Source organism: Gavialis gangeticus, unplaced genomic scaffold (genome assembly GCF_001723915.1).
Source record: "Gavialis gangeticus isolate Ggan-Ray unplaced genomic scaffold, GavGan_comp1, whole genome shotgun sequence".
Classification (NCBI taxonomy): domain Eukaryota; kingdom Metazoa; phylum Chordata; order Crocodylia; family Gavialidae; genus Gavialis; species Gavialis gangeticus.
In genome coordinates this window covers 70,881,460-70,907,465 of record NW_017729022.1, presented here as the reverse complement: position 1 = coordinate 70,907,465, position 26,006 = coordinate 70,881,460, and the positions used below count along the sequence as shown (strand labels likewise).

Here is a 26,006-nt window from a genome sequence, read left to right as displayed (position 1 = left end):
TTTCCATTAGTAATGGAAGCTGAGACTCCCATTAACACATATCACAAGACTAGAAGTTAAATCACAAGATTGGGCAAAAGCATATCCCACAGAGGGCACGTCTACCCATGTGCCTGATTGGGCAGTTGTTACTGAGCAGTAATTGACTGAGCAGTAACCACCAGTACTGCACAGTCCCAGCATCACATGGGTCATTTCCCACCCTACTGCACAGTAGCGACAAGCTATTGCACAGGAGCTTGTTGCTACTGCTTAGTAGTGGTAGCTTCATGGTTTGTGCGTGCCAATGCTAAGTTGCCATAGCAACGAGCAACATCACTGTAGCTCCTCACTATGGCAACATAGCATCTCATGTAGGTGCACCCAGAGCGTAGTTTAAAATTAAAATGTCTTGCCTTTAGCTTCCCAGGCAAGTGAAGGACAGCCTCTCATTCCCTGGCACAGCTGGACTTTCACCTTTCGACCAGGGCAGCCCTGGTACTAGTCTTAAAACTCCCATCTTTCAAAGACCTCATTTTACCCAATTATACTGGGCTAGTTTCATGCACAGCATTGTAATTGCTTCTTCTCTTTTTCTAATAGAGGTGTTTTCCCTCTACCATGCTTCTCACAGCAATTCTCCGCTCATTAGCTCTGCCTGCATGACCTACATGCACTACCTTTGTGTAGCGGCTCAGGAAAAGCTTTTCTCTTTTCACCTCTCACCAATATGATTTCCAGTTAAAAGTCCTGTATGGAAGCAGTAACTTGAAAATTATACAGTTCATTTTTCAGATTTATTCTCTGCTAAGTGGCAAACAAACACCAATTGCAAACACTCTTCTAAATAATTTACCCCCAACTTAGGGGTTTATTTTCAAAGGCACAAAAAAAGGTTACATACCCCAGGTCCATTTGTCTTTGAAAAGTTTCTACTGCAAAGCAATACACCCCTTGAAATATACATAATAGGCGTATCTACATGTGCAGTTAGCACGGAGCAATAAACTCTGGCACATATCACACCGGAGTGTATCGCTCCTGGGCACCATGTTTGAACATACGCTCAGTACTGCAGCAGGTTGAGCCAGGTCAGCACAGACCTGGCTAACAGGGGGCACAAAGAGCCAGAGATTAGAAAACAAAAACTATGGGGATATAGTTCATTTGGAAAATCCTTCTAATGTTTCCATTGTTCCTGTACTCTATTCACGGTATAGATTAAATCAATGGTGTTCAACCTTTTTGCCCTGCAGGCCAAATGGACAGTACCCAGTTGGTCTGCAGGCTGGATTCCAACAGTGGTCCCCATCCAGCCATGCAGCGGAGGGGAGAAGGGAGGAAAGAGGATGTGGCCCAGCCCCAACCTGGCCACATGGGGGACAGGGCATGGCCTGGCTTCATCTGGCCATGGGGGCAAAGGGGGCATGTTCCAGCCTCAATTTGGCTATGTACACGGGGAAGGGGGATAGTCTGGCTTGATCTGACTGTACAGAGGAGGTTGCATAGCCCAGTCTAGACATTTAATTTGCTGTCTAGACTATATGAGGCTTTTAACTTGCTGTGCTGTGCTTGGGAATTCAGCAGCAAAGGAAGGGTAGCAGTTTTAATTGTCACTGTTCCCCCACCGCCAAATTTCCCAACTCCCAAGGAACCCTGCAGGCTACATGCCATGGCTCTGCAGGCCAGATTTGGCTCGTGGGCTGGGAGATGAGTATTCCTGGATTAAATGATTTAATCATATCTGCACATTTAGAATGTCCTTGTGTCCATGGGAAATGCAACAGTGGGACTGAAGGAGATGGCACTTGTGAATGTGATGTTGGATGGAGAGGTGTGAGATGCAACAGTGGTAAGTTTCTCTGAAGAAGTCAGCATATTTTTCAGTGGATCTAGAGCAATAACCAGCAGAAAATACATCTTAATGTAATGTGTACTTGAGGTTCTCACCTAGAACAAGCAGCTTCTCAACACTATAAAAAGGCCCTCAGCCTGCCACAGAAGGAAACATCCTTATTTTGCTTTCTGTTTTGTATATAAGGAATTAATCACCAGTGTTAACAAGTCATGGGGAATAAACTCATGGCTTAGAACAGAAAATTGATTTGGAAAAGCACAGACTTGCAATGGGACTTGAGTAATTAACTCCCTGTGACTCTTTTTGGGCTGCAGGTCTACATGCTTAACAGCAGCACAAATGTAAGGCATACCAGTCTAGATTGGATAGGTGCTGTAAGAAATTAATGGGTTGGATGACACATAATCTTTAATACCAAAGGACCAGGCAGATGTTACAGAGAAACACAAAAAGTACTGTGGCTCACCAGCATATGGAGATGCAAGAGAGAAAATCAGTAACTAGTAGCCCCTCATGAAAACACAGTATGAACTAAGTGAGAATACCAGTACACCAAGGGTCTGTACACATACCCCGGTGTAATTTACATCCATTTGTATACTTCTATAACATAAACCGGGTTCAGGAATGGACTGATGTGCAGCTATATTGGGGTAGTTCCCACAGGAGGCAGTCATTACAGCAGCTCACTTCTAGATGACAAAACAGCAAGTAATGACCACTTTGCCACTTTAACAAACATCTACCCCAGACTGGATGTGGACAGATGAACCTTAAATCTGTATAACTTACACCAATAGCATTTTGTCTCTCATTCTTTCAGAGGCAATTTCCCCCCACCCCCAATTGGGTGATGATGCCCCAGCTTAGGGGGTTTGTGTTTTCCATCTGCTATTTTTTTATGCAGTGTAATACTGATGACACAGTACATGCCCTAGGGATGAAATGCAGCTTATGCATCAGTCAGCACAGGGCAGCTATGTATGCACCACTGAACTCTCACTAAAATTTATTCTGGGATCTTCTAGTGACATTTCAGTCATGCCTAGCTCCTTTGCTAGCCCCCTGTAAACTGTGACTGCTAGAGGGGCAGAACAAGAAGATTTTAGATAAGATTTAAAATAGGAAAATGAAATTAGGCACAGTACAATGAGTTAATGCAGCCAGTTTCAACACAATGCTTGTTCAGTAGGCTTTACAGAATAAAATAATTAAGAGAAATAGTACAGCTCCCTTCCTTTTACTAGATTAACAGTAGAACTGTCTGATGGGGGATGAGTCAAGTAGTAGGTAATGTTGAAGATAACTTTTGTAATAATTACAATTAATCCATAATTTAAAATGCTTGGAGGTTCTTTCATTCCTTTAACTCCTGTATCTCATATTGTTGATAACTATTAAGTGGTTAAAAAGGTGCTTTTCTCCCATATTTAAAAAATAGGTAAAATACCAGCACAAGGCCAGTGCATCAATTACAGGCCACCTAATGCCCCCAAATATGGTTTAAGTGGTGCTTGGGACAGGTATCCCAGTATACAGGGATGGATTTTTCTGAACAGAAGGCTGGATACTGCCATTTGATTCCCAGTGGGCATGTCTACACATACAATTAATGCAACTAAATAAACTGTGGAGCAATTTGCAATGCATTAAACTATTCCTGGGCACAACATCTACACATGCACCCAGGACAGAAGCAAACTGAACTGGAAGGAGCAATTTAGGCCAAGGCTGTTCCTGATCCCTGCAGCAACCAGGGGGAGCTTCAGGCTCCAGCCACAGCTGCCCAGATGACAGGTTGGGCTGGCAGAAGGCACAGGGGCCAGCTTTAGGCTCCAGCTGGCAGTGACAGTGTGGCCCAGGATCCAGGGGGCAGCCCCAGGCTAGCAAGGGACATGGAGGGCCAGAACCAGGCAGCAGGTGCATGTGTCAGGTGGCAGCGGAGCTTACTGAGCCATGTGGCTAGGCAGCAGGAAGAATTGTGGCCCTCTGCTGGCTGGACTGACCGGACACAAATTTACACCCAGGTCAGCATCTACATGTGTGTTGCTGCACAGTAAATAAGTCCACAGTAGGCTAGTTCTTGTATTTACAAGTACTAGCCTGCTGTGGAGTTTATTAGTTTCTTTTAGCCTAATAGCCCTGCATGTGTAGATGCGAGACATTTACTATGGAGCTAATCAGGCAATTCCACAGTAAACATCTCATGTAGCTGCACCCAATGAAAAGTATCTTAAACCACAAGTAAATCCCAGTGCCTTCTATCAGTTTTCTTGCGAGATAAATGTAAAACTGTAGGCCTCTGGAGGAAAGTGAAAGGGAGTATTTGAAACAAGAGTGGTAAAAGGATTTATCATTTTAAAATGTTGACTTGAAAAGCTGTAAAAGTCTGTGGTTTCTCTCTTTCAGAAATCAAAGATGATGCATGTAACAGAACATGTCATACCAGTGCAAAGTACGTATAAAATCCAGTCATGTAGGGGAGGGACAAATAAAATTTTAAAGGGACATGGCTGCCCCTGAACTAAGCACTTGCTGAAGAGAACCCAGTGAGTCACCATACGCACAAGAGAACACTGGTCAGGACAGCTGAGGTTTTTGGAGAGTAAGGAAAGATATTTTGAAAGATCACTTCACGTGTACAGACTTAAGGCCAGGAAAACAGGATGAGAGAAGACCTCAAAATCTTTCAGTGATCTGATTTTATTTTCCACTGACCACTTCATTTAAATATTTATCCCATCTTCTGTTCAAAATTATACTCTTAGATCAGCACAGAGGAGTTCTATGTATGTTTAAAAAAGCAGGACGCAGTCCTGGGCAGCCTTGTAATCTGCTGAGTGCAGACTTTTGCTCTATCTGTTCTTTGTAGCTCATAACAGGTGTTCTTTTAGCTGTATCAGCCAGATTTACAAAAACAGTCTTTAATTTGAGGTCATTAAATGTTTTGATGCCCAACTTTGGGCCCCTATATTTCTAGACTGCAAAAAAACAAGGTTTGCATTCAAAAAAGGACACTTTTGCACAAGTCATGAGAAAACAGACATGCAATTTGCTAGATTTATAGATGGCAAGGATGTCTGCAGGGCTACAGCAAACACTTGGATGCTTAAAATTAGTGTGGGTTATAAAGTTACTGTGAAATTTTGACATTCCTTCATTTTAATTAATAGCATTGTTATAACAGTGTCATATTTCAAATCTTCTTGTCCATTCGGTTTTATGAGCATCACATTCAGAAAGATGTAGTGGAAGAATGATGAAAATACAGAGAAAGTGATTATTTTTGATGTAGCATTTTTTTCTTTTCACTATTCTAGCTGCTTTCTCCAGTCTAATAGTAGTGCATATTGCAAGTGTGCAGCTGGGTTTAAGGGGAATGGAACATACTGTACAGGCAAGTAGATTTTGTTTTCTACCTTTTAAAAGAATGTGCTTGAAGTACTTGATGTTCACTGTGAAACAGAAGTGCTGGCGAGAGACGCATGTTTCTATATACATGAATTGAAAACAGGATTGCTGCCAGTTTACTCAAAATGAATAGATGGCAACAGGTGCGGATTCACAAAAGCAAAGGACAAATCTTTGAGATGTGGTAGAGTGTGGCTAAAAGGGAAGAATGGGGAATAAGGAACATATTGTGCACAACTGGAGCTGGGTTAGTTTGGGAGTGACAAAATCTGGTTTGTGTCTGTTCTCTGTTTCAGACAAAGCCTGTTGAATATAGGCTGATTTGGGGTACAATAGCACTTTCAGTCAGTTCTGCAGTTAGTCTGTTTTCTGAATGGATGCACATTTTCAGATGCTAAAATAAAACTACTTAATGGAGAATTTAAGAAAGAGGCAACTGCGGTTAATCCCAGGTGTTCTTTTGAAAAATTGACGTGTCCAGATTTATGACCCAGGTTGTTTTCTGCTACAGTACATGTAATTAATGTGATAGTTGCCTTTCCTAATCCTTATCTGATTAAAATAGTGCCCTGGAGAACAAGGGAGTGTTTGTCTCACCATAATAGGGAGCAGTATCTGAAGTCAAGATCCTGCCACCCATATAATGGATGGATATTTGCTATATCCTAGTGGCAGAAATCTGAGAGCCAATTTAATCTGCTACCTACAACTTCTCCATGTATGAAGCGAGCCCTTGGTGGTGCAGAGCTGACATAGTGGCTCTATGCCAACCCTTCTTGGTTTCTGGTGTAGAAATATTCCTGAGCAGAAAGGATTATGAGCCAAAATACCACTGCATTATGGCCATTCAAACTTCCAGAAGAGCTCTTTGGGGTCATGGGCATCAGGTTTCTGCATCCCTACACACCTATCTCAGCAGAGCCCAGCCCAGCCCAGGTCACTGTCAGGGGCCCAGCATTTTCTGGAATTGAGAAAATGGCAAGAATTTCCATCTGAATAGTCAAAGTACTACACAGCCTAAACATACTGCCACCCATGTATTTATGCCATTTTGACTTTGTGTCAATGGGACTTCTTCCTAGAAGACGGATGAGTGATGTCATAGGACTGTCCATATTAAAAATATTTTATTCTACTGTAATAGCTGAAAATACAACATCTGACGGTAGCTCTGTGACAGCATTTTTAGCATGAATTGAATACCACAGGACTTCTGTTTTTATCAGAAAAGCCCATTGGCCCAGAAGGAAATGCTCACTTCTGTCAAACTAAAGGCTGGAATTTTGATTCCAGAGGTTCAATCTCTGACTTACTAGACTGGTAGGTGCAAAGCGCTCTGCCCTACAGACACGTGCATCCACCTTGGGGAAACTCAAGGACTGGACACTCATCCAGACATCCTGCAAAGCAAGATTGTTTAAGTGTAGAGGTAAGGAGCAAACTATAGAAAACTTAGGAGAATCCCTATGTTCCCATGAAAACTGTGAAAGCCTTCTTATTTATTTTTCTTTGTCACATGTAGCAATGAGAGAGAGGAATTTTGGAAGAACAAATGATTCCCACATTAGAAATGCACTTTTTCCTTTTCCTGTTGTAACCATTAAGAAATAAATTGGACAATGCAAATTGTTTCTGTGAACTCTTAAATCAGAAAGGTTTGTTTATGAAATGTCAATGAATCTATTTGTATTTAGAGTTATTTCAAATTAAAACTAAACAATTCAAATACATTACGGTTTTCTGTCTCCCCTGTGATGCAGCTATTGATGCATGTGAAATTGGTAATGGTGGCTGTTCTGTCAAAGCTGAATGTAGAAGAACCACCCCTGGGAACAGAGTATGCGTTTGCAAAATGGGATACACTGGGGATGGAATAGTGTGCCTGGGTAAGTTCAAACTGTATCAATGGTCCTGTCATAAGCTGGAGAGGTAGTACTGGCATGTCTATAGAATGCATATCCCATATATATTAATACCCCTTAGCATAAGCAAGGGAAGCCAAGGATCCCTAAAGAGATACCGCTCTCTGTACCTTTTGTTTTGAAGCAAAATGCAAAAGACTTTTAAAAGAAAATCATATCCATGGAAATGCAAAATGCAAGACTCACCATAACTAACAATTCTTCTGCATTAATAACTGTGAAGATACCAGAGATCTGAATCCCAACAAAAATAACTATTTCGGGATCCTAATGCTAAGCTTATTGAAGTCAAAAGCTTCCATTGACTTCAGTGGGCATTTTGTTTTGGATTATGGTTCCTTAACCCATTCAAGCACAAGTAAAAAGACTTACCATATTAAACCTCACAGAAAACCATTCTATGAGCAGTATTGTCTGAATGATTACAGTCCTTGCCAAGAAAGTTGAAAAAAATTATAAGGTGCATATTAAGAAGCAAAAAGAATCATCTTTATCTCAAATCCACAATCCTAGTACACTTTACATTACACAGACCATTAAGTGAGAATGTATAAATCATTCAGATCTTTCTGGTTGTTTTTGTTATATAAAGAAATCAACCCCTGCTTGAAGAACCATGGTGGATGTGATAGAAATGCAGAATGCACACAAACTGGACCTAACCAGGTAAGTAATGTGTCAGGGCAGTCATATAAGATTAGGGACCATTTCCAGTTAGAACTAGTGAAAAAATTCTCATTTTTTTTTCAGATACTGGATTTTTGGTATGACAAAGTAGTTTGTGCTTTCCTCAATAATTTTCATTTTTTTGTTGAAACCTAGAAAAATGTGGAGAAAGCTAAAAACAATGCTAAAAAAAAATTGACAGGAAATGTAATTCGGAGGAGAGTCTTGATTAATCTATATTTTTTAGCAGTTTTCATCTGAAAACAGAGCTAGAAGCCCTGAGGAAAAACTTCCATTAGCACAACTGGCATCTCTGGTGCAAATATCAACCACTCTGGCTCTGTCCTTACTGAAATCAGAGCAATGGTACTACAGCCATTCAAATGTGTTTGAAGCTAGTAGTGTTTAACAGTTAGACATTATAGTTCAATGATTGTAAGTACAACATGTTTACAACAAATTATTAACTAATAATACTACAGTTCTACTTGTTGACACTTGTAATTGCCACTGATTCCTGAAAGTAAGTTTAACTGTATAATTGAATTACTTATTACTATGTTTCTAGTTTAGTACTTCAGACATGCTTCAGTAACTCTGGGCCAGACTGTAACTGTATAATCCAGCCTGCATAAAAGGAAAATATAGGAGCAGGGCAAAAAAGACAATGAATGTGAGTCATAGTCAGGTTCATGCTTCCCATTTGCTCTAGGAGGGAAATTATCTGTATCAGTCCTTTTGCTAGCACAGATCACTTACTCCTTCATCTCAACTCTTATGCATGGGACAGCTCATAGTGGGGGGTCTGAAACCACCCATCTACACTGAAGGGGTCGTGGCAGCCCAGCAGTGGCTATGCTTCTTCCTAAGAAGCCCCGCAGTTGACCTACCTAGAGTAATATGTTTAATACTTCTATCTTCTATAAAAGCCTACAAGCAGAGGATTAATTCTAAACGTGACTTGCCTGTGCTTCCCCAAAGAATTAGGAAACAGAACTTATGGAACAGGTGATATCTTTTATTAGACCAACTAGATATTTGCAAAAAAAATCTTTATTTGCAAGCTTTCAGGCACACTCACCCTTCTTCAGGCATAGAGAATGCAAAGGTTGCAAAATTTCTCCTAGGTGGAAATGAAAATTCATATTTCATTCATATTCATTTCTCATTCGTATTCATTTCCACCTAGGAGAAATTGTACAATCTTTGCATTCTCTGGGTGTGCCCAAAAGCTTGCAAATAAAGAATTTTTTTTTCAAATATCTAGTTGGGCTAATAAAAAATATCAGCTCTTTCATGAGTTCTGACTCCTTTTGCCTGTAGACCAATACAGCTACAACCTAGCTAACTTCAGTGTGCTTAGGAGTCTAGTCAATGATGCACTGCAGGATAAGAGTATTGGCAAGATGGGAGTCCAGGAAGGGTGGTCATGAGATGCTCTGTTCACCAGGGTGCCTCTTGGGGTAACAAGGAACAATGGTCACGAACTGACAGAGAGCAGATTTAGGCTAGATATCAGGAAAAACTTCTTCACGATAAGGGTGGCCAAAATTTGGAATGGGCTTCCAAGGAAGGTGGTGCTCTCCCCTACCTTGGGGGTCTTTAAGAGAAGGCTGAATAGGCATTTGGCTGGGGTCATCTGACCCCAGGACTCTTTCCTGCCCAGGGCAGGGGATCGGATTTGATGATCTGTTGAGGTCCCTTCTGACCCTAGCATGTATGAATCTATGAAACCTGTATCCTCAAAGAGTTAGGTCATTTATTAAGGTATATTTAGAATCTGAGTACACTAAATAAACTGCCATTACTGCTTGGTAGTTTTAGTTTCTGATACCTGAATAATACCTCAAAAAGTAATGTAATGAATGCCCCCAGACTCTAAAATGACAGGTATTAAGTACAACTATTAAAGGAAGAACAAGTTATTTCATTTAGCCATATTAACTTTCCAGCTGTGTGGTAACAGCATGCAGCAAAGAAAAAATCATAGTGTAATTACAATAAAAAATGAATATGACACTGTTGAATAAGAAAATGCCAGTAGCAACAACAGAATGCGTTTTATTGAACAAAATATTTTTGTTTTTTGTAAAAGTATTTCATCACCTTAAAAAGGTTTTGATAAAAGTGCCCTAGTTTCTTTCTTTTATTTTTATTCAAAATAATGTGACCTGATTTACCAATTTAAATAATACGGATAAAAATGGAAGAGGAGTTGTGTTTTCAGCTGATATTTGAAATGGAAACACTGTAGGAGGTGAGATAGAGGCCATTCCCAGATAGCCAGAGCTCCAAAAGAAAAGCAAGATAGATAGATGTACAAGGACAGATCCTTAGTTGGTTTAAACTGGCATTGCTCCATTGAGACCGATGGGGCTACAGTGGCTTACACCATCTGGGGATGTGCCCCAGAGGGATGACGTGCCTGTAGCTAAAGAAAGGGAAAATTACAAAATGGTTCTTACTATACAATGGGATTCTGCATTCTTTTTTCCCTTCATTTGGCATAAATATCAGCCTGGATGGTATAAAACAAATAAGATTAAAAGCTACTGTGATCAAGTTTCATGTGCTTTAGTGTTAATCTGGCTCCTGTCTTCTCCTGATAGGCAGTGTGTAATTGTCTGAAAGGCTATTCAGGGGATGGCAAAACATGCACGTACATCAGTCTGTGCTCGGTGGTGAGTATCTTTTTATATCTGTTCATCATTTAAAATTTTGAAATAACACCAATGTGCTTTTGAATTGACATGCATTCAAGCCTATCTTAGAAATGTGTATCTTATCCCAGCTAGGACCCCATTTAGGAAAACATCTAAGCATGTGCTTCAGTGCTGTCAACATGTGATTTGGGCTTTTTCGGTATCAGGCTTCCATTACAGAACAGTTTAGTGTTTAGCCTGTTCCAAGTTTTTTCCAAGCCTAGCAGTCCATAGAGCTAGTGTGGTTAAGGTACCCCGGTTTCTATATACAGCTGAACAACCATAAGGAGTGATGTCACCAGCATCACATCTGGCTGCCATTATTCCCCAGCCTGAGTGACGAGTTTACCTGTTTATAGTTGCGTCACCTGCGGACAGTTGCTGTGAACTCAGGTGTTTAAACTCAGGCCTCCGAGGTCATAGCAAGACATATAAACTACTCTGCCACCACATACACCAGCAACTTGCTCACTGGATGTACAAAAAGGGTGTGAAATCATAGCTTTGGACAGACACTGGTTCATTGTGGGTAAATAGGAGCAGAAGCTTTCCTTGTTTTGCTACAGGTGTTTTCAGTTGTTGCTGGAACTGTTTTTAAAACCCCACTGTATAAAATGCTTTCTATTTCTTGAGTACTAGTTTTTTAAAGAGAATTCTGTAAGTGCTGTTGTTAGGAGAGACAATTAAACAACTGGGTTGAGATAGTAAAATGGGAAATTAATGAGATGAAAACCAGTGCCTCATCCCTGTTAGCTTATTGGCTCCCCTAGCCATGTACTACTGCAGGGCAGATTCCCTAGTTTGCAAAAGGAAGGTAGCACAAAGTAGCTATGGAACTCTTTGCTGGTGTAAAAGGAAGAAGGGACACTTTGCACTAACTCCTCCAGTGGCATGTTGTCCCACAGGTAAGTCAGGCCTGCCCCTGTGTCTGCTGAATTAGAGAAATGCCATTCTACGTGGGCTGGGCTCAATCAGATTGGACAGTCAAGCCCTTTCTCATGAAATTAGCCCAGTGTAGAGAGTTAGCACTAGCTCTGGGCACCATTTGCTTCCACTTAAGCCTTAGTGCTAGCGCTGGCCCTTGGTGTAGAGTTGAATTTTGTCCAAGAGGTGTCATTGAGTATACATGACTCAGACTAAACTCCCATTTATATTTTCCCTAAATACACGCTGCAAGAGAAAGCTATAGGACACACACAAGCATTTGCTTATTGATGTCAGAGGAAAAATCTTCAGTATTTAAAACTAACACATTTTTGCTAGGTGTGTCTGCACTGGTGGGCATAATGTAGTGTATAAATATCAGGGCTAGCAACCTAGTTCAGCAACCAAGTTCACCTGTAAACGACCTAGTTCAGGTACCAGAATCATACAAAGTTAGAGTTGGCAAGGACCTCAGGAGGTCATCTAGTCCAACCCCCTGCTCAAAGGAGGACCATCTCCAAGTAGATCTAGCTACAGCAGCAGAGCATTCTCTACAGTCTAATTTGCCCTGCTACCCAGCAATCCACAATGCAGATATACCCACTGAGCTGTAGGTGTTCATTTTTGTCACCCCTTGGCCTGGCCTGTCAACAGGTTATTTCTCCAAACTTCAATGGCTGCACAAACAAAATACGCAAAAAATAGAAATCAAAAGCGAGGGGTGAGGGTTGCTGCATATGTTTTTGTGTGGGATTTATCCTACCAGCTTCTCTTCTACTTTTCTAATTATAATGCTATTTAAAACACATTTTTAAAAAATGTTTGTACCAAAGGTTGCCTTTTGTCAATTATGCAGCATGCCAGTCCAACTGTAATGTCACCAACCTCTCCATGGCAAAGCCTCCCAGAAAATTTTGAATAAATACAGTTCCCTTTCCACCAGCCTGACTAGAGAAACCCAAATAACCAGTGCACATACAGAAACCTTACTGCATTTGATCAGAAGTATGCTAGGATCCTTTTGGGCAAGATCCTGTGAGGGTGCAGCTCAGGATGGCTCTCCCACGAGAGGTCAGACTAAATGAAGTCCAGGAAGAAAAAGTCCAGGAAGCAAGCCAGGTTGCAGTCTAAAAATCAGACTATCTCAGTTATTCTTGTACCCTAATTCAGGGCTGTACTCTGGCCCAGTGTAGGCAGGCACAGTAGTACACCTTGTACACAGATGTACACCTTGCTGGGGTCGTTTGACCCCAGTACTCTTTCCTGCCATGGCAGGGGGTCAGACTAGATGATCTACTCAGGTCCCTTCCGACCCTAAAACTATGAAACACTGGGTGTAAAAGAGGCTGGAAAACAGACTGAGCAACTGGGGACACCTGTACTTCTCACATCACACTTCTCAGCACAGGGCCAGCTGGAGAGGGAGAGCTGGGATAAGAATGGGGATGTGTTGGAGAAGGATGTGGCAGCTCAGTGTTCCAGAGCTAGGGACAGAAATCACACATAAGCCAATACAGGGATCAGAAACTAGTTCAAATCTGTAACACAACAGAAGTTCATTGCACATAAACCACTTTCAAAATGGCTAAAACCAGTTTAAAGATAAACCTGGATGAATGTAGTATCAGACCTAACTGATTGAAATTAAATCAGTTTATTAAACTTCTGCCCCAGATCCCCTTCTGATTAAAGTTAACTCACAGTCCCTAAGCATCCTAGGATGCTTTGCACCTCCCCAGAAACCCTCCCCCACTCCCATGATGGGTAGGCTAGACTTGGCCCAAGCTGTCTGCTCCAGCAGAGCAGGGAGGCATGCTCTAGTGCCCCCCAGCTGCTGGCCTGGGCCACTACAGGCATGTGGTTGCATTTCTAGAATAAGAAGTGAATGTCTCTTCACTTGCTTATAGGTTTAATCTACGCATCTTAGACTAACCTGAGAAAATTAAATCAATTCAGCCTTGGGCTTTTTGACTGTACTTAGCCCAGGTGTTTTGACCTACTAACTACACAGAGAGCAATGTACAACAGCCATAAGCTAGAGCTTTTGCTGAAGTCTAACCAGCAGAATCCCAGACTTACAGAGGTGGTGTACAGTCATTTGTGGCTCCCTCCCCTCTTCAGAGGAGGTCAGAATTCTCAAGGTCCCAAAACTCTCCAGACCCCAGAAGCCTCAGGCTCCAAAAGGAGGCCTGCATGGAAAACCTTTGGGTAGTAGTAAGTCATGGCATGTTACAGTGCACTGAGGAGATAGGGAGCAAAAAATGGATCATGTGCTTTGTTTAAAGTGTCAATAATTATTCTGAAAACTTTTTACCATTTGTGGAAATGTCATCAAATTTGGGGGTTTTTTGAGTAGCATGTGGGATTAAGTATTTCCTGTCTGAATACATGAAGATGAAGTTGTGACAAACTAAAATTATTTTGGCAACACTATACACCAACTAATTAGATTTTGTTTGGTGTTCATGATCTAATAAGAACAATGGTGGCTGCAGTGAATTTGCAATCTGCAATGACACAGAGCTGACAGAGAGGACCTGCACCTGCAAACCTGATTATATTGGGGATGGATTTAAATGTCAAGGCAACATCTATCAGGTAAAACATAACATTCCTTTACTGCCACAGAATAGTTTTCAAATAGTTATGTAAATCAATAGTAATCCCTTAAAACAGGGGCAGGCAATTATTTCAGGCAGAGGGCCACTTACTGAGTTTTGGCGAGCTGTCAAGGGCTGCATGGGTAACCCCATGCCTTGACAGATGCCTTGCCCCCTGGTCGCCAACTTATGACTGGAGGTCCTGCCCCCTGACCTTTGCCACTAGAAGTCCCTCCCCTTGGCCCTGGAAGTACTCCTTTCAGCAAGGTGTTTGGCATCTCAGAAACAGAAAAATATCAAATTATATTCTAAAAAGCGAATATCTAAAACAGTCATTAATTTGATTTCAAAAAAATATTTTTTCTCCTAGTGTACATGCATTTGTGTAGTGTACATAGAGGTCATTGTATACAATAGCTTAATATGAAGTCTTACTCTTGTATATTGTTGGGGGGTATAGGTTTGTGGGGGACTGTGGGTGTGTGGATATGTGGGGTGTAGGGGAGGCTGTGGGTGTGTGGGGGGTGGATAGGTGGGGTGTGGATGTGGGGTGAGGGAGCATGTGGGTGTGTTTAGGGATATGTGGGATGTGGGTGGGTATGGGGTTTGTGGAGGGTTGTGTACGGGGGGTGGCCGGGGTGAGTGAGGGTGTGTGGGGATCTATGTATGGCAGTGCAGGGGGGGTGTGGGTGCATGTTTATGGTGGGGTGTGCATGTGGAACACCCTACAAACACACACACATACAGCATCCCTCCCTACACACACACATGAATACACACACATGCACGCACACATGTACACATGCGATGCAGCTGGGAGCCACGTGGTGCTGGAGCAGTACCAGGGCAGGAAAGCAGGGAAATGACTGCGGGTGGGGCAGGGGTGGGCTGCTGCATCCTGCTGATGGCTCCCCCTGGATCCAACTGCCCCTGGGTCTTGTCATCTTTGACAGGCACCTGGAAGCAAATAAATATTTTCTAAATTTTTTAGGGGCCCTGTGGGCCAGGTACAATGGTCTGGTGGGCTGGATCTGCCCCACAGGCTGTATTTGGCCCACCCCTGCCTTAAAAGTATGTCAATTCTGCTTAGATAAAAGATATGGTTACCTCAGTATTTTGTTTTCTCTTCAGTAACTATAAAAATTACCTCTCGTTTATCTGGTATATTTTAATGTACAGCTGCTGTATGTTAGGTAGTTTGTGAACAATCAAAAAGGCCTTGTAAATTGTGGATGGGACTAGAAGTGAAGAAATGGCTCCTGTTTTGCCACTGAACTTCAGCACAAATCATTCAGGGCTAAATTTTCCAATGCATCAACAATTGTTAAGTATCTCAGCATTGGATGCCCAGCTTCGAACACCCACAGCCTCAATTTCAGAGATTTTAAGTTTCCATTTCTCCAGCTGACCTGAATGGAAATTATAGTGCTCAGGGCACCTCTGAGAGAGGTATACACCGCAGCTGCACCAGGTAATAGTAGGAATGCTTCCAAACATGCCTACCTATTCCTCCCACCCTCACTCACAAACTACAGACTTAGACATATGCCAGTAAGACTGCCCCAGTCATCTCCAGTGGCTGCTGCCAAGGTCACTAGAAACCAAGATATTGAGAAAAATCATGAGGAGACATTTATGAAGTGGCCTCACCACTGCAATGCCAAATTTGGAGCATGTGCAAGGGAACAGGTAAGCGGTATATTCTTGGAAGCATCATCTCCCCCATTTACAGAGGCCATATAAGCTGGGCAGAGACAAAGTCCTGAACTTTAAAGAGCAAAGATTTCTCCTTCCACATCTAGCAACAAAAGGTCCAGAACTGAAAAGGTAGAAGGGACTTTATGTTATCAGCAGTAATATCTCAGAGATGATGTCCAACACACATTTCCTCCTCAGTTTATTTAGCATGAATCTGGTCTTTACCTGTTAAATAAGAAGCATCCTGAAGTTGTCACTAAGTCATTCCCTTCCTGCTTTTTTCTTCATCTTCATGGATACTAAGAGATGGCTGCGTGTTACTTCTTACCATTCTTCTTCTCTGTGTACAGTCAGTTCTCTTAGCCCAGGGGTGGGCAATTATTTAGGCCCAGAGGCCACATAGGGAGTTTGATGAGCTGTTGTGAGCTAGATCAGCACCCCCCTGCCCACTCCCTCCCCCAAACAACTCACCAAAACTCCCTATGGGGCTTTGGGCCTGCAGAGAACAGTGTTTGGAAGCAGGGCAGGTAAGGGTCACAGGGCCAGGGCCCAGGCCAAGCTCCAGTCTGCTCCCTCCACACCTGTCTTGTGGAAGGGGTGGGGAGAGTTGAAGGGGTTCATGTACTGGGGGGGTGCTGCCTGGGCACTAGGTTCCAGGAGCCAGCCTGAGGGGAGGGGAGGGGAGGGACAGCAGGCATGGGAGGCTCATGAAGCAGAGCTCACCTAGGTGGTATGGTCCGCAGCTGCCCCCAAAGCATGTCACATGGGGCCAAGCCCCGGCCACTCGTTCCCAAGCAGGCCGCGCTGCGCTCCCACACACTTGTGCCCACCAGCCCAGCCTTGGACCCAGCCCCAGCCCCAGCCAGTGCATGCAGCTTCTGGCAGGGCTGTTCCCAGTGCAGCCACAGCCAGCCAAGTGGTGCTCTGCTCCTCTCACCTCCAGCGGCGGCTTATCCTCCTGCTCCTGCACCTGCTGCACTGCTCCAAGCAGGGGGGAGCTTCAGCTGGGCAGCTTTAGCCTCAGCACGAGGGGCTCCAGCTCCCAGCTGCCTTCTGCCCACTCCACCCACCTAGAGAGATGAGCAGCCACCTGCGGGTGGGTATTGAATGCTGGGACACATGCTGAGCCTCATATGCTGGGGCAGGGGCCACCCAGCTGAAGCTTCCTCCTTGCCTGCCCAGAGCAGCACAGCAAGGGCAGGAGGAGGAGTCACAGCTGGAGGCAAGAGGAGCAGAGTGGCACCCAGCCAGCTCCAGCTGCACTGAGAACAGCCCCTCCAGAAGCTGCCTATGCTGGCCGGGGCCTGGACAAGCAGATGGGAGCATGGTATGGGCTGCCCCAGCAGGAGTGGGTGGGGTTTGGCCCCATGCAGAGTGCCACAGGAGCAGCCATGGGCCAGACCCAGTCAGTTGGTGGGCTGAATCTGGCCTGCGGTCCATATTTTGCCCACCCCTGTCTTAGCCCCTCTTTCAGAGGTCAGACTTCTTAAATATGTTCGGTAATTTTTCTTTCCTTTTTGTTGAAAATTTTTAAAATGTTTAGCAGCCTAAAGCCTGAGACTCACCGGAGGGCCTCTTCAAACATGTACAAACATCTATCCTCCTAGTCCTAGATGTACTGTCTCTTTCTATTATTAAGTAGAGGCCAGTAGTTGTCAATGCACAGCTTGAGACACATTACAGGAATGTGGGCCTGAGGAAGGGTACTGTGATACCCAAAAGCTTGTCTGTGTCTATACCAACCATACAGTTGGTCCAATAAAAGATACCACCCACAACACTTCTTGCTTCTCACATACCTCCTGGACTATAATGGCAACATCACCTCAACACTATTAAAGGAATGTGGCTTTCCAACAGTATTAAAAAGTTACCCTGTAAAATTCAGATCTTTTTAAAGTGTGCCAAGTTGGGCAACCCAAATCTCTAGCCATTTTTTTTTTTAAATGTTGACATATATATGTAACTTTCCATAAAGATCCTACTTTATGCAAGACAAAAATGCCTACTCTTTAATTCTGGGTCAGCTCAAAAAAAGTGCATTCTGCATTTTGCAGGGAGTTGGACTAGATGATTCTCAAGGTCCATCCCTGGCTTCTGATTCTGTGATCCTCTCCAGGTTCTAACCTGCAATATTGAAGTTTTGTTTGGTGTTATTGTTTAGGTTTTCATAATAATAACAACTATCAAAGAAAGAAATGGAGTAAGCTGACACATAGCTGGCATGACAGCAATAGTAAGAACATGTATGTTACTATTCTTAGATTCTCAAAGCAACTGCTTTTTGAAAAGCTAGTGAGATAAGTGATATCACAAGCCAGTTAAGAACAACAGAAATAATGCAAATGGGTACTGTATATTCTAGACCAGCAAGTTTCCTTTCTAAAACAAAGACTGCTCTTTCCCCATTATATGCAATCATTATATTTATATTCCTCAAGCAGAATCCTAAATTCACACATTTCAGTTAAAGTGTTCTATTATTCTTGGTTGCAGGAGCTTCTCAGGAATAGCAATACTTCCATGTTTTATTATCACATGAAGGTAGGAATTTTTTTAATTATATGTTTATTTTTGTTGCCTTCTCTCTTGTCCTGAGCTCATAACCTAACTGAGTCTGATTTTGGCAGATTTATTATTGACCTTGGAGACTTTCAAGAAGAAAAGGTGTTCTGCTGGTGACTATACTCCTCAACTCTCTTTAGGGCTGGAGTCATCATGCACTTGTACTCTGTTATCTTGGACAGAAAACTGAGGTTTGCCCACTCACAGTCAGTGACCCACTGGTTCTTTTCACATCCACATTGGGATGTGGACAACTGCATTCTGCTTACCTGCTATGCTTTTGAGTGTACATAGTACTTTTCATCACCTTTCTGAAAACCTGTAGGATGAGATCACATGCTTTTAAGTAGCTACTGTGTGCTCCTCCAGTTACAGCAGCATTTCAACAGATGGTGATGCAATTCTTTTAACGTAAGCATCTGTATGAAGACACTTCTAACCCATTGAACTGGACACTGAACTGTTAGTAAAGAGGCCTGCGTTTTATTTCCAGCTCTGCCTCTGTCCAGCTGTGTAATCTTGAACAAGTCACTTGACCTCTCTGTTTCCCTTTTATTCTTTGCCTTTTCTATCTAGATTGTTGGGAGAGATTTCTCTGACCAGTAGCTTGCAAAATGAGGGCGGTTGTCTCAGTTTGACCCTATAACAACATTAAAATTATACACAAATGCATGCATGCAGGAGTGTGTGCGTGCACACATCACTATAAAAACACTTCTGGACTTTTCTAAGCAAAAGGGTTATCCTCACTCTATTGCAAGACCTGCAACCTTTCTGCCTTGCTACTGAGCCTGGTTTTCCCTCTCACTTTTCAGCACTCCTTGTTCATTGTCATAAAGATAGGCAGCATATAACAGAATAAATTGCCATCAAACCAAAGAAGCTGAGAGAGCATGATCAGGCAAATCCAGCAGATAAAACAATTTAAAACCTGCAAGGGTAAAGGGATTGAGAGGGGACAGTCCACATGGCAGCAGTCTGTTTTTCTTGCCCTTGCATTTCCTTGTGGTGGGATGAACAAGGGGATTCAGTGTGAGGCAGGTGGTGAGCAAAAGCAAGGTGGTGAGCAGTTGGAACTCCAATTCAACAGAGGACAAAACAGAGGCCCCTGGTATATCTTGAGGTCCTAATCCCCAGTACAGTCTATCAACTGTAAGTATGCACACCAGAAGACAGGCGGGTGATCCAGGCTAACCTGGACAGGCTCAGCAAATGGGTGAATGAGAACCTGTTGGTTTTTAACACTGAAAAAATGCAAGATTCTCCACCTTGGGAAGAAAAACCTGCAGCATCCTTATAGGCTCGGCAGTGCTACGCTGGCTAGCGCTACAGAAGAAAGAGACTTGGGGGTCATCATTGACCACAAGATGAACATGAGCCTGCAATGTGATGCTGCAGCTAGTAAAGCAACCAAAACGCTGGCTTGCATCTATAGATGCTTCTCAAGCAAATCCCAGGACATCATTCTCCCCTTGTACTCAGCCTTGATGAGGCCACAGCTGGAGTACTGTGTCCAGTTTTCCGCTCCACAATTCAAAAAGGATGTGGAGAAGCTTGAGAGAGTCCAGAGAAGAGCCACGTGCATGATCAGAGGTCAGGAAAACAAACCTTATGACGACAGGCTGAGAGCCATGGGGCTCTTTAGCCTGGAAAAGCGTGGGCTGAGGGGTGATCTGGTGGCCACCTATAAGTTTATCAGGGGTGACCACCAGTATCTGGGGGAACATTTGTTCACCAGAGCACCCCAAGGGATGACGAGGTTGAATGGTCATAAACTACTACAAGACCATTTCAGGCTGGACATAAGGAAAAATTTCTTTACCATCCGAGCCCCCAGAGTCTGGAACAGCCTGCCATCCAAGGTGGTTCAAGCAACTACATTGAACACCTTCAAGAGCAAATTGGATGCTTATCTTGCTGGGATCCTATGACCCCAGCTGACTTCCTGCTCCTCGGGCAGGGCGCTGAACTCGATGATCTTCTGAGGTCCCTTCCAGCCCTAATGTCTGTGAAATCTATGAAACTGGGTAGAACTGTGCACATTAATTTCTGCTCTTTTCTTTTAAACTTTCCAGGGCCTTGCTATCAATGATCTCACAGGCTCTGGACCTTTCACTGTGTTTGCACCCAATAAAGAAGCATTTGTCAATGAACCACAAGTAAGTCAAGGACAAAGGATTTCCAGTAAGTCAGCTTTCCATGTTATTCTTTCCTTGCCTTTTTACTCCTTCATTTCTTGCCTTAGACTAAATACTGGATTACCAGTGGAGTGATGCCCCAAATTCTTCGGTACCACATGGTGGCCTGTGCCAGACTACTCTATAATGACCTCACAACAACTGCAAATGTCACTTCTCTCCAGGGGGATCCCATCCAGGTCAACTACTCACAGGTAACAAAACGGTTAAAATTCAACTGCTAAAGCAACACAATTGACCACTTTCATTTGTTTTTTTTAAATCAAAATGTTCCCTTTTTCGTTCATTTCATTTTACAAATTAATAAAAAATAAGTGCATTCAATAAAATACAACCCTGATGAATGTAAACCTCTCCGTTTACTATACTAAGTCTCTACTCTCCAAACCCTCAACTCATGTATGAGCAATCTTTCCTCACTTGGAAAGTTCCATTGACTTCAAAAGGATTACTTTTGTGACTAAATATTGCAGGACCCAGTTCTAAATTATGAAGAATAGGGCGTTTTTGTTGCAGTGCTTTGCAAACAGTGTGTTAACTTTATCATGCTAAAGGTGTTTGATTTCTATGTCTTCTTTCCACACATTTCCATGGAAAACACTTGTGTTACCTTTTCAGAATTCATTGTATTTGAACAACAAAGCGAAGATAGTATCCAGCGATGCTGTTGGCACAAATGGTGTGATCCATGTCATAGATAAAATGCTAGTCCCACAACATATTCAGCAGTTCCCTGCAGGGGAGTCAGGCACTAAGCGGGTATGTTTAGTTCATGTACATATACTTTCCAGTGATATCATTCTGCCTTTCTAATCCAAGGGTTTCTATCTAATTTTGGTTAGCCAAAAAAAAAGCAACGTTACCAAAAAAAAGTAATGCTGTGATAAAGCTCCTACCAAGAGTAATCAGCATAGTTTTCCATTGCTGCACGTTTTAAATTATATCAATGTTATATTTAACATTCATCAAAGAAATACATTTATATAAAGGAGAGTATCTGTCATACAGAGAGCATCTGAAAAAAGACCTGAAAGTGGCTTTGAATTCACAGTGATGAGCAAACCGAAGTTAACATATACATATTAAATGTAGATGTAATTTATTTCCCTGACAAGACCATAAACTCACTGAATGCTTTGGTCATTCTAGGAAAGCCTTAAAATGGTTGCAGCCAAACATGGATACATCCTGTTCAGCAACTTGCTAGAGGTATGAATATATGAGTCAATGACCTGTTGGCACAGTTTTAAATGTACACAGTTTAAGAGTCAAATTGTGGAACTGGCACAGTACCTGTGAGACTAGGCTGTGTGCAGCGTGGCATGTGGACTGGCTGTCATCAGATTATGCAGTAGTCCCAGCATTCAATATCTTTGTCTTCCACTTGGCAGATCTGCATATTCATAAATCCTCCCCATACTTTGGTCCTCCCATGTCTCTCTCTCTCTCTGGGCTCACAAGCCTTGAGGACCCATAACTGCCTCAACTATAGCCTTCCATCTCCTCATATGTTGTACCACAACTATTTGGCCCAGCTTTTCAAAAAAGCATCCATTAGCTAAGTGTCTAAATAAGTGGCCCGGTTTGCAATCAGAGATGCTGGATACTAAAACACGTTTGAAAATCAGCTCGCTTATTTTGAATGCTGATAGAAACTTGAGACATCCACTTTCTTAAATCATGACGTTTAGCACCCAGGGAGGGAGAAAAAAGTGCCATTTACCAAGAAGGCTCAGATGTTTTCAATGTTCTCACTTCTTTACCAATTTACTGGTAGCTACAGTACAAATTTCTGTGTGAATCCTTTGTATGGGGGCAATTTCAGAGACAATGACACTTTCACACACATTTTTGGTGTGTTCCAGGATGCTGGTTTGATGAGTCTAATCAACGATCCTATCCATAAGCCAGTCACCTTGTTCTGGCCTACAGATGCAGCTATCAGAGCACTGCCACAGGAACAACAGGATTTCCTGTTTAAAAAGTCTAACAAGGACAAACTGGTACAATACCTGAAATTCCACATCATCAGAGATGCCAAGGTGAAGTCCTTGCAAACATTTCCAAATGATTCATAATTGCTAAGATTCTGTCCCTCCATACCAAACCTCCTCCTCTATGAATTTTTTCTTCTACAGATTTCAGCCTGTGATCTCCCTGGCTCCAACTCACTGAAGACCCTTCAAGGTTCTGATCTCAGTGTAAAATGTGGGGATAATAATGATATTGTAAGTGTTTAATGCACCAACACATCAGGAGCCCTCATGGAACAACCTGTTTGACCTAGATATGGCTCTTAGGATCCACTAGTGCAGACTCCTCTTGGCCTTTTGGCTCTTGTGGAGCCTTCTAAAGGCAGTGGTGATTCTGAAGTCAATGAACCTGTGAAATGGTCCATATTAGCCACTCCTGATACCCCAGCTAATAGACACAAAAGATGGGTTTTCTTAATAGAGTAGATGGTTCATTACCCTTTTGAGTAATGATTTTCTTTGTCATAAGACAGTATTTGCTCTAAATGACTGCCTGGTGCATACCTCAAAAGGAAAATATCATAGTGCCATCATATGCAACACATCACAATAAAATGAATAAATGCAATGTGAATATGATTCTGAAAGAAACATCAAGAGTTGCATATATACAGTAAGAGCTATGTTTTATAAATTTTTACTGCAGAAGTCTAAACAGTAATTAAATGCACAAATTCATTGCTGTGTGTGTGTAATTACCTATTACATGTCCATGGAGTATACCCAGAGATGGACAACCAGGGCACCAGCCCCAGGTACTGACTTAGAGAGGGTTCAAGAATGGTAGCTGCTGCCTCTGTCAGCCTGGCTGCCCACAGTCACTACCACCTTTGGTCACCATCACTGCCTTTACTACTGCTGCTACCTAGGCACAAAACATGCTATACCTCTGCCCGAATAAACTGACTTTTCTAGTACCTGTCTCTGAAAATATGGCCCTGTGAAAATATACACATGGGGTCATGATTTCTCTTGTCAGTGTTGTGATGGAGCACAGGACATACCCTTGGAGAAGAGGGGAATCATGGGGTGGTGATGTCTGGCCCCATTGGCCATGATAATGGTGTGAGGGGGCCTAGCTCTCTGGGACCCTTATAGAGATCAAGGCCTGCACAGCGAAAAATGTTGTTGCAGTATCTGAAGAGGTAATTGGCTTAAAGACATATTTTACTAATTCCTGGAAAAAATTGCAGCGGGTCTTAACCAGGCATTCAGTGAAGTTAGCTCTTTACACTGTGACTTTCTTTTCTGGCCCCTCTCTTGCTCTCTCTCTCTCAGGGGGCTCTTTTTCTGAATGACAGGAGATGTAAGATCATGCAGCGGCACCTGGAGTTTGATGGTGGCATTGCATATGGCATTGACTGCATGTTAACAGACCCTACCCTTGGAGGACGATGTGATAGCTTTATCACTGGAAATTTCACGGTCAGTCCTTTGACTCAGGTTTTTTTCCCTTGAGCCAAATCATGGTCCCACCAAAGTCAGCAGTACCATTTCCAGCAATTTCAGCATAATCACAATTACTTTCTATGGCTAAAACCTGGCTTTATATATCACTTTGTGTTTGTCTGGTGGACTCTGACTAGCTAAATGTACACTAAAAAAAACTTCAAAAAAAACTCTTAGGTATGGCTGCACTTACACAGAGGAAAAGGGGGGCTGGGGACTAGGTCAGAGCTGAATGAAACATGTTAGCTAATTCTACATCTTTCAGCCATTTTTCCTAGTCTAGACAAGCCCATCTTATACAAATATGACCATAAACATAGTGCAAAAATTATTTTGCCCTTTTGAATAATGCAAATTGAAGTTCTTACCCATAAAAGGATGGTATTAGTATCCTTGAATTACATAGAGCAACTCTCTATAAAAAAATAAAGCGATCCTCTACCTAGTCTGGAATCCACTCTAACACTAGCCAGTACCATATGCCTTCCCAGGCAGATGTTTAAATGCATCTGAGTCTGTGTCTAGACTGCAGACTTAGCGTGCAGTACCTCCCAGAATGGAACTGGTGTCACTGTCTTCTCACAGACCTAAGGCAGCTAAAATAGCAAATGTGGCCACACTGCTTCTAGTTTATAAGGTAGCGAATGCAGAGCACCATGGTAATAATTGAGGGTGTCCCTACTAGCCATGTTAAGTTTGTGATCTGAATGTGCAGCAGCATGTAGGAAAACTTCTTGCTGAACCTAAATGAACTCCAAAAAGCAGAAGGATTTTGTATCTGTGAATTTTTTGGTATCTAGTATCTTAAAAAAAAAAAAAACAAAACCAAAAACACCGTAGTCTAAAGTTCAAAAATTGACTAGTGATTTAGATACCCAATAGGCATGTCTACACATATGTTTACTACAGTAAGCATTTTGTAGGCTGGCATCTACACATGCAGCCATTAAAGTGCAGTAAAACTGTGTGCGGACCGATTTGAGACTCAAGTTAGTCCCAAGCCAGTCCACACATACAGTGTTACTGCGCAGTAATGAGTCCACACGTGTGTTACTGCGCAGTAACTAATTGGGCATTGTGCAGGTAACAAATTTACACCCAAGTCATCTTAAGTTGCCACATTTATTTTGCAGTAAGGGAATGCATATGTAGACACACACCCTTACTGCGCAGTAGTTTTCAGTTACTGTGCAGTAACCTAAATTACTATGTAGTAAATGTGCATGTATAGACACACTCAATGTGAGGCACCATAAAGTAAGGCTGTGCAAAGTTTCAGTACCTGATTCAATTCGGCAGAGGTTCGGCCTGATTCAGTGGCTGAATCTCTGAATCCGAATCAAATCAGAGGGCCCTTTAATCTCTCCAAATCGAATCAGAACCCTCCAAATCCATTCAGAAAGATTCAGAGATTTGGACATAGACACAGCTTTAAATGTTTTTTCTACATACCTCTAAGTAGCAGGGGCTCGTGAGGCAGAAAGGGATCTAGCACAGAGGCAGAAAGGGATCTTGGAGTCATTACTGACTCCAAGATGAACATGGGCCGACAATGCGAGGTCATGGTTGGCAGAGCTAACCAGACCTTGTCATGCATCCACAGGTGCATCTCAAGTACAGCCAGGAAGGTGATCCTCCCCCTCTATGCGACGCTGGTCAGGCCACAACTGGAGTACTGCATCCAGTTCTGTGCGCCCCATTTCAGGAGGGATGTGGACAACATTGAAAGGGTCCAGAGGAGGGCCACCCGCATGATCCGGGGATACAATGGGGAACTCCTTACTCGAGAGCACGGAGGCAGAAAGGGATCTTGGAGTCATTATTGACTCCAAGATGAACATGGGCCGACAATGCGAGGTCATGGTTGGCAAGGCTAACCGGACCTTGTCGTGCATCCACAGGTGCATCTCGAGTAGAGCCAAAGAGGTGATCCTCCCCCTCTATGCGACACTGGTCAGGCCACAGCTGGAGTATTGTGTCCAGTTCTGTGCGCCCCAGTTC

At 42.8% G+C, this 26,006-nt stretch overlaps 1 protein-coding gene and 1 long non-coding RNA gene across 3 annotated transcripts in view; one reads left to right on the top strand and one right to left on the bottom strand.

Annotated features, from left to right (window-relative positions):
- Positions 1-26,006, bottom strand: part of LOC109296121 — a 637,130-nt gene that overhangs the window by 168,450 nt on the left and 442,674 nt on the right. The gene's annotated exons all lie outside the window — the stretch shown is intronic.
- Positions 1-26,006, top strand: part of STAB2 (stabilin 2) — a 166,554-nt gene that overhangs the window by 104,646 nt on the left and 35,902 nt on the right. For both annotated transcript variants that reach the window (XM_019515340.1, XM_019515339.1), the window contains 15 exons: positions 1,736-1,831; positions 4,247-4,292; positions 5,158-5,234; positions 7,009-7,134; positions 7,763-7,836; positions 10,446-10,517; positions 13,941-14,060; positions 18,257-18,304; positions 20,401-20,484; positions 20,571-20,717; positions 21,142-21,282; positions 21,673-21,732; positions 22,389-22,565; positions 22,662-22,751; positions 23,835-23,981. In XM_019515340.1, the coding sequence (XP_019370885.1) occupies positions 1,736-1,831; positions 4,247-4,292; positions 5,158-5,234; positions 7,009-7,134; positions 7,763-7,836; positions 10,446-10,517; positions 13,941-14,060; positions 18,257-18,304; positions 20,401-20,484; positions 20,571-20,717; positions 21,142-21,282; positions 21,673-21,732; positions 22,389-22,565; positions 22,662-22,751; positions 23,835-23,981 (1,505 nt within the window). The remainder of the gene's footprint in view (positions 1-1,735; positions 1,832-4,246; positions 4,293-5,157; positions 5,235-7,008; positions 7,135-7,762; positions 7,837-10,445; positions 10,518-13,940; positions 14,061-18,256; positions 18,305-20,400; positions 20,485-20,570; positions 20,718-21,141; positions 21,283-21,672; positions 21,733-22,388; positions 22,566-22,661; positions 22,752-23,834; positions 23,982-26,006) is intronic.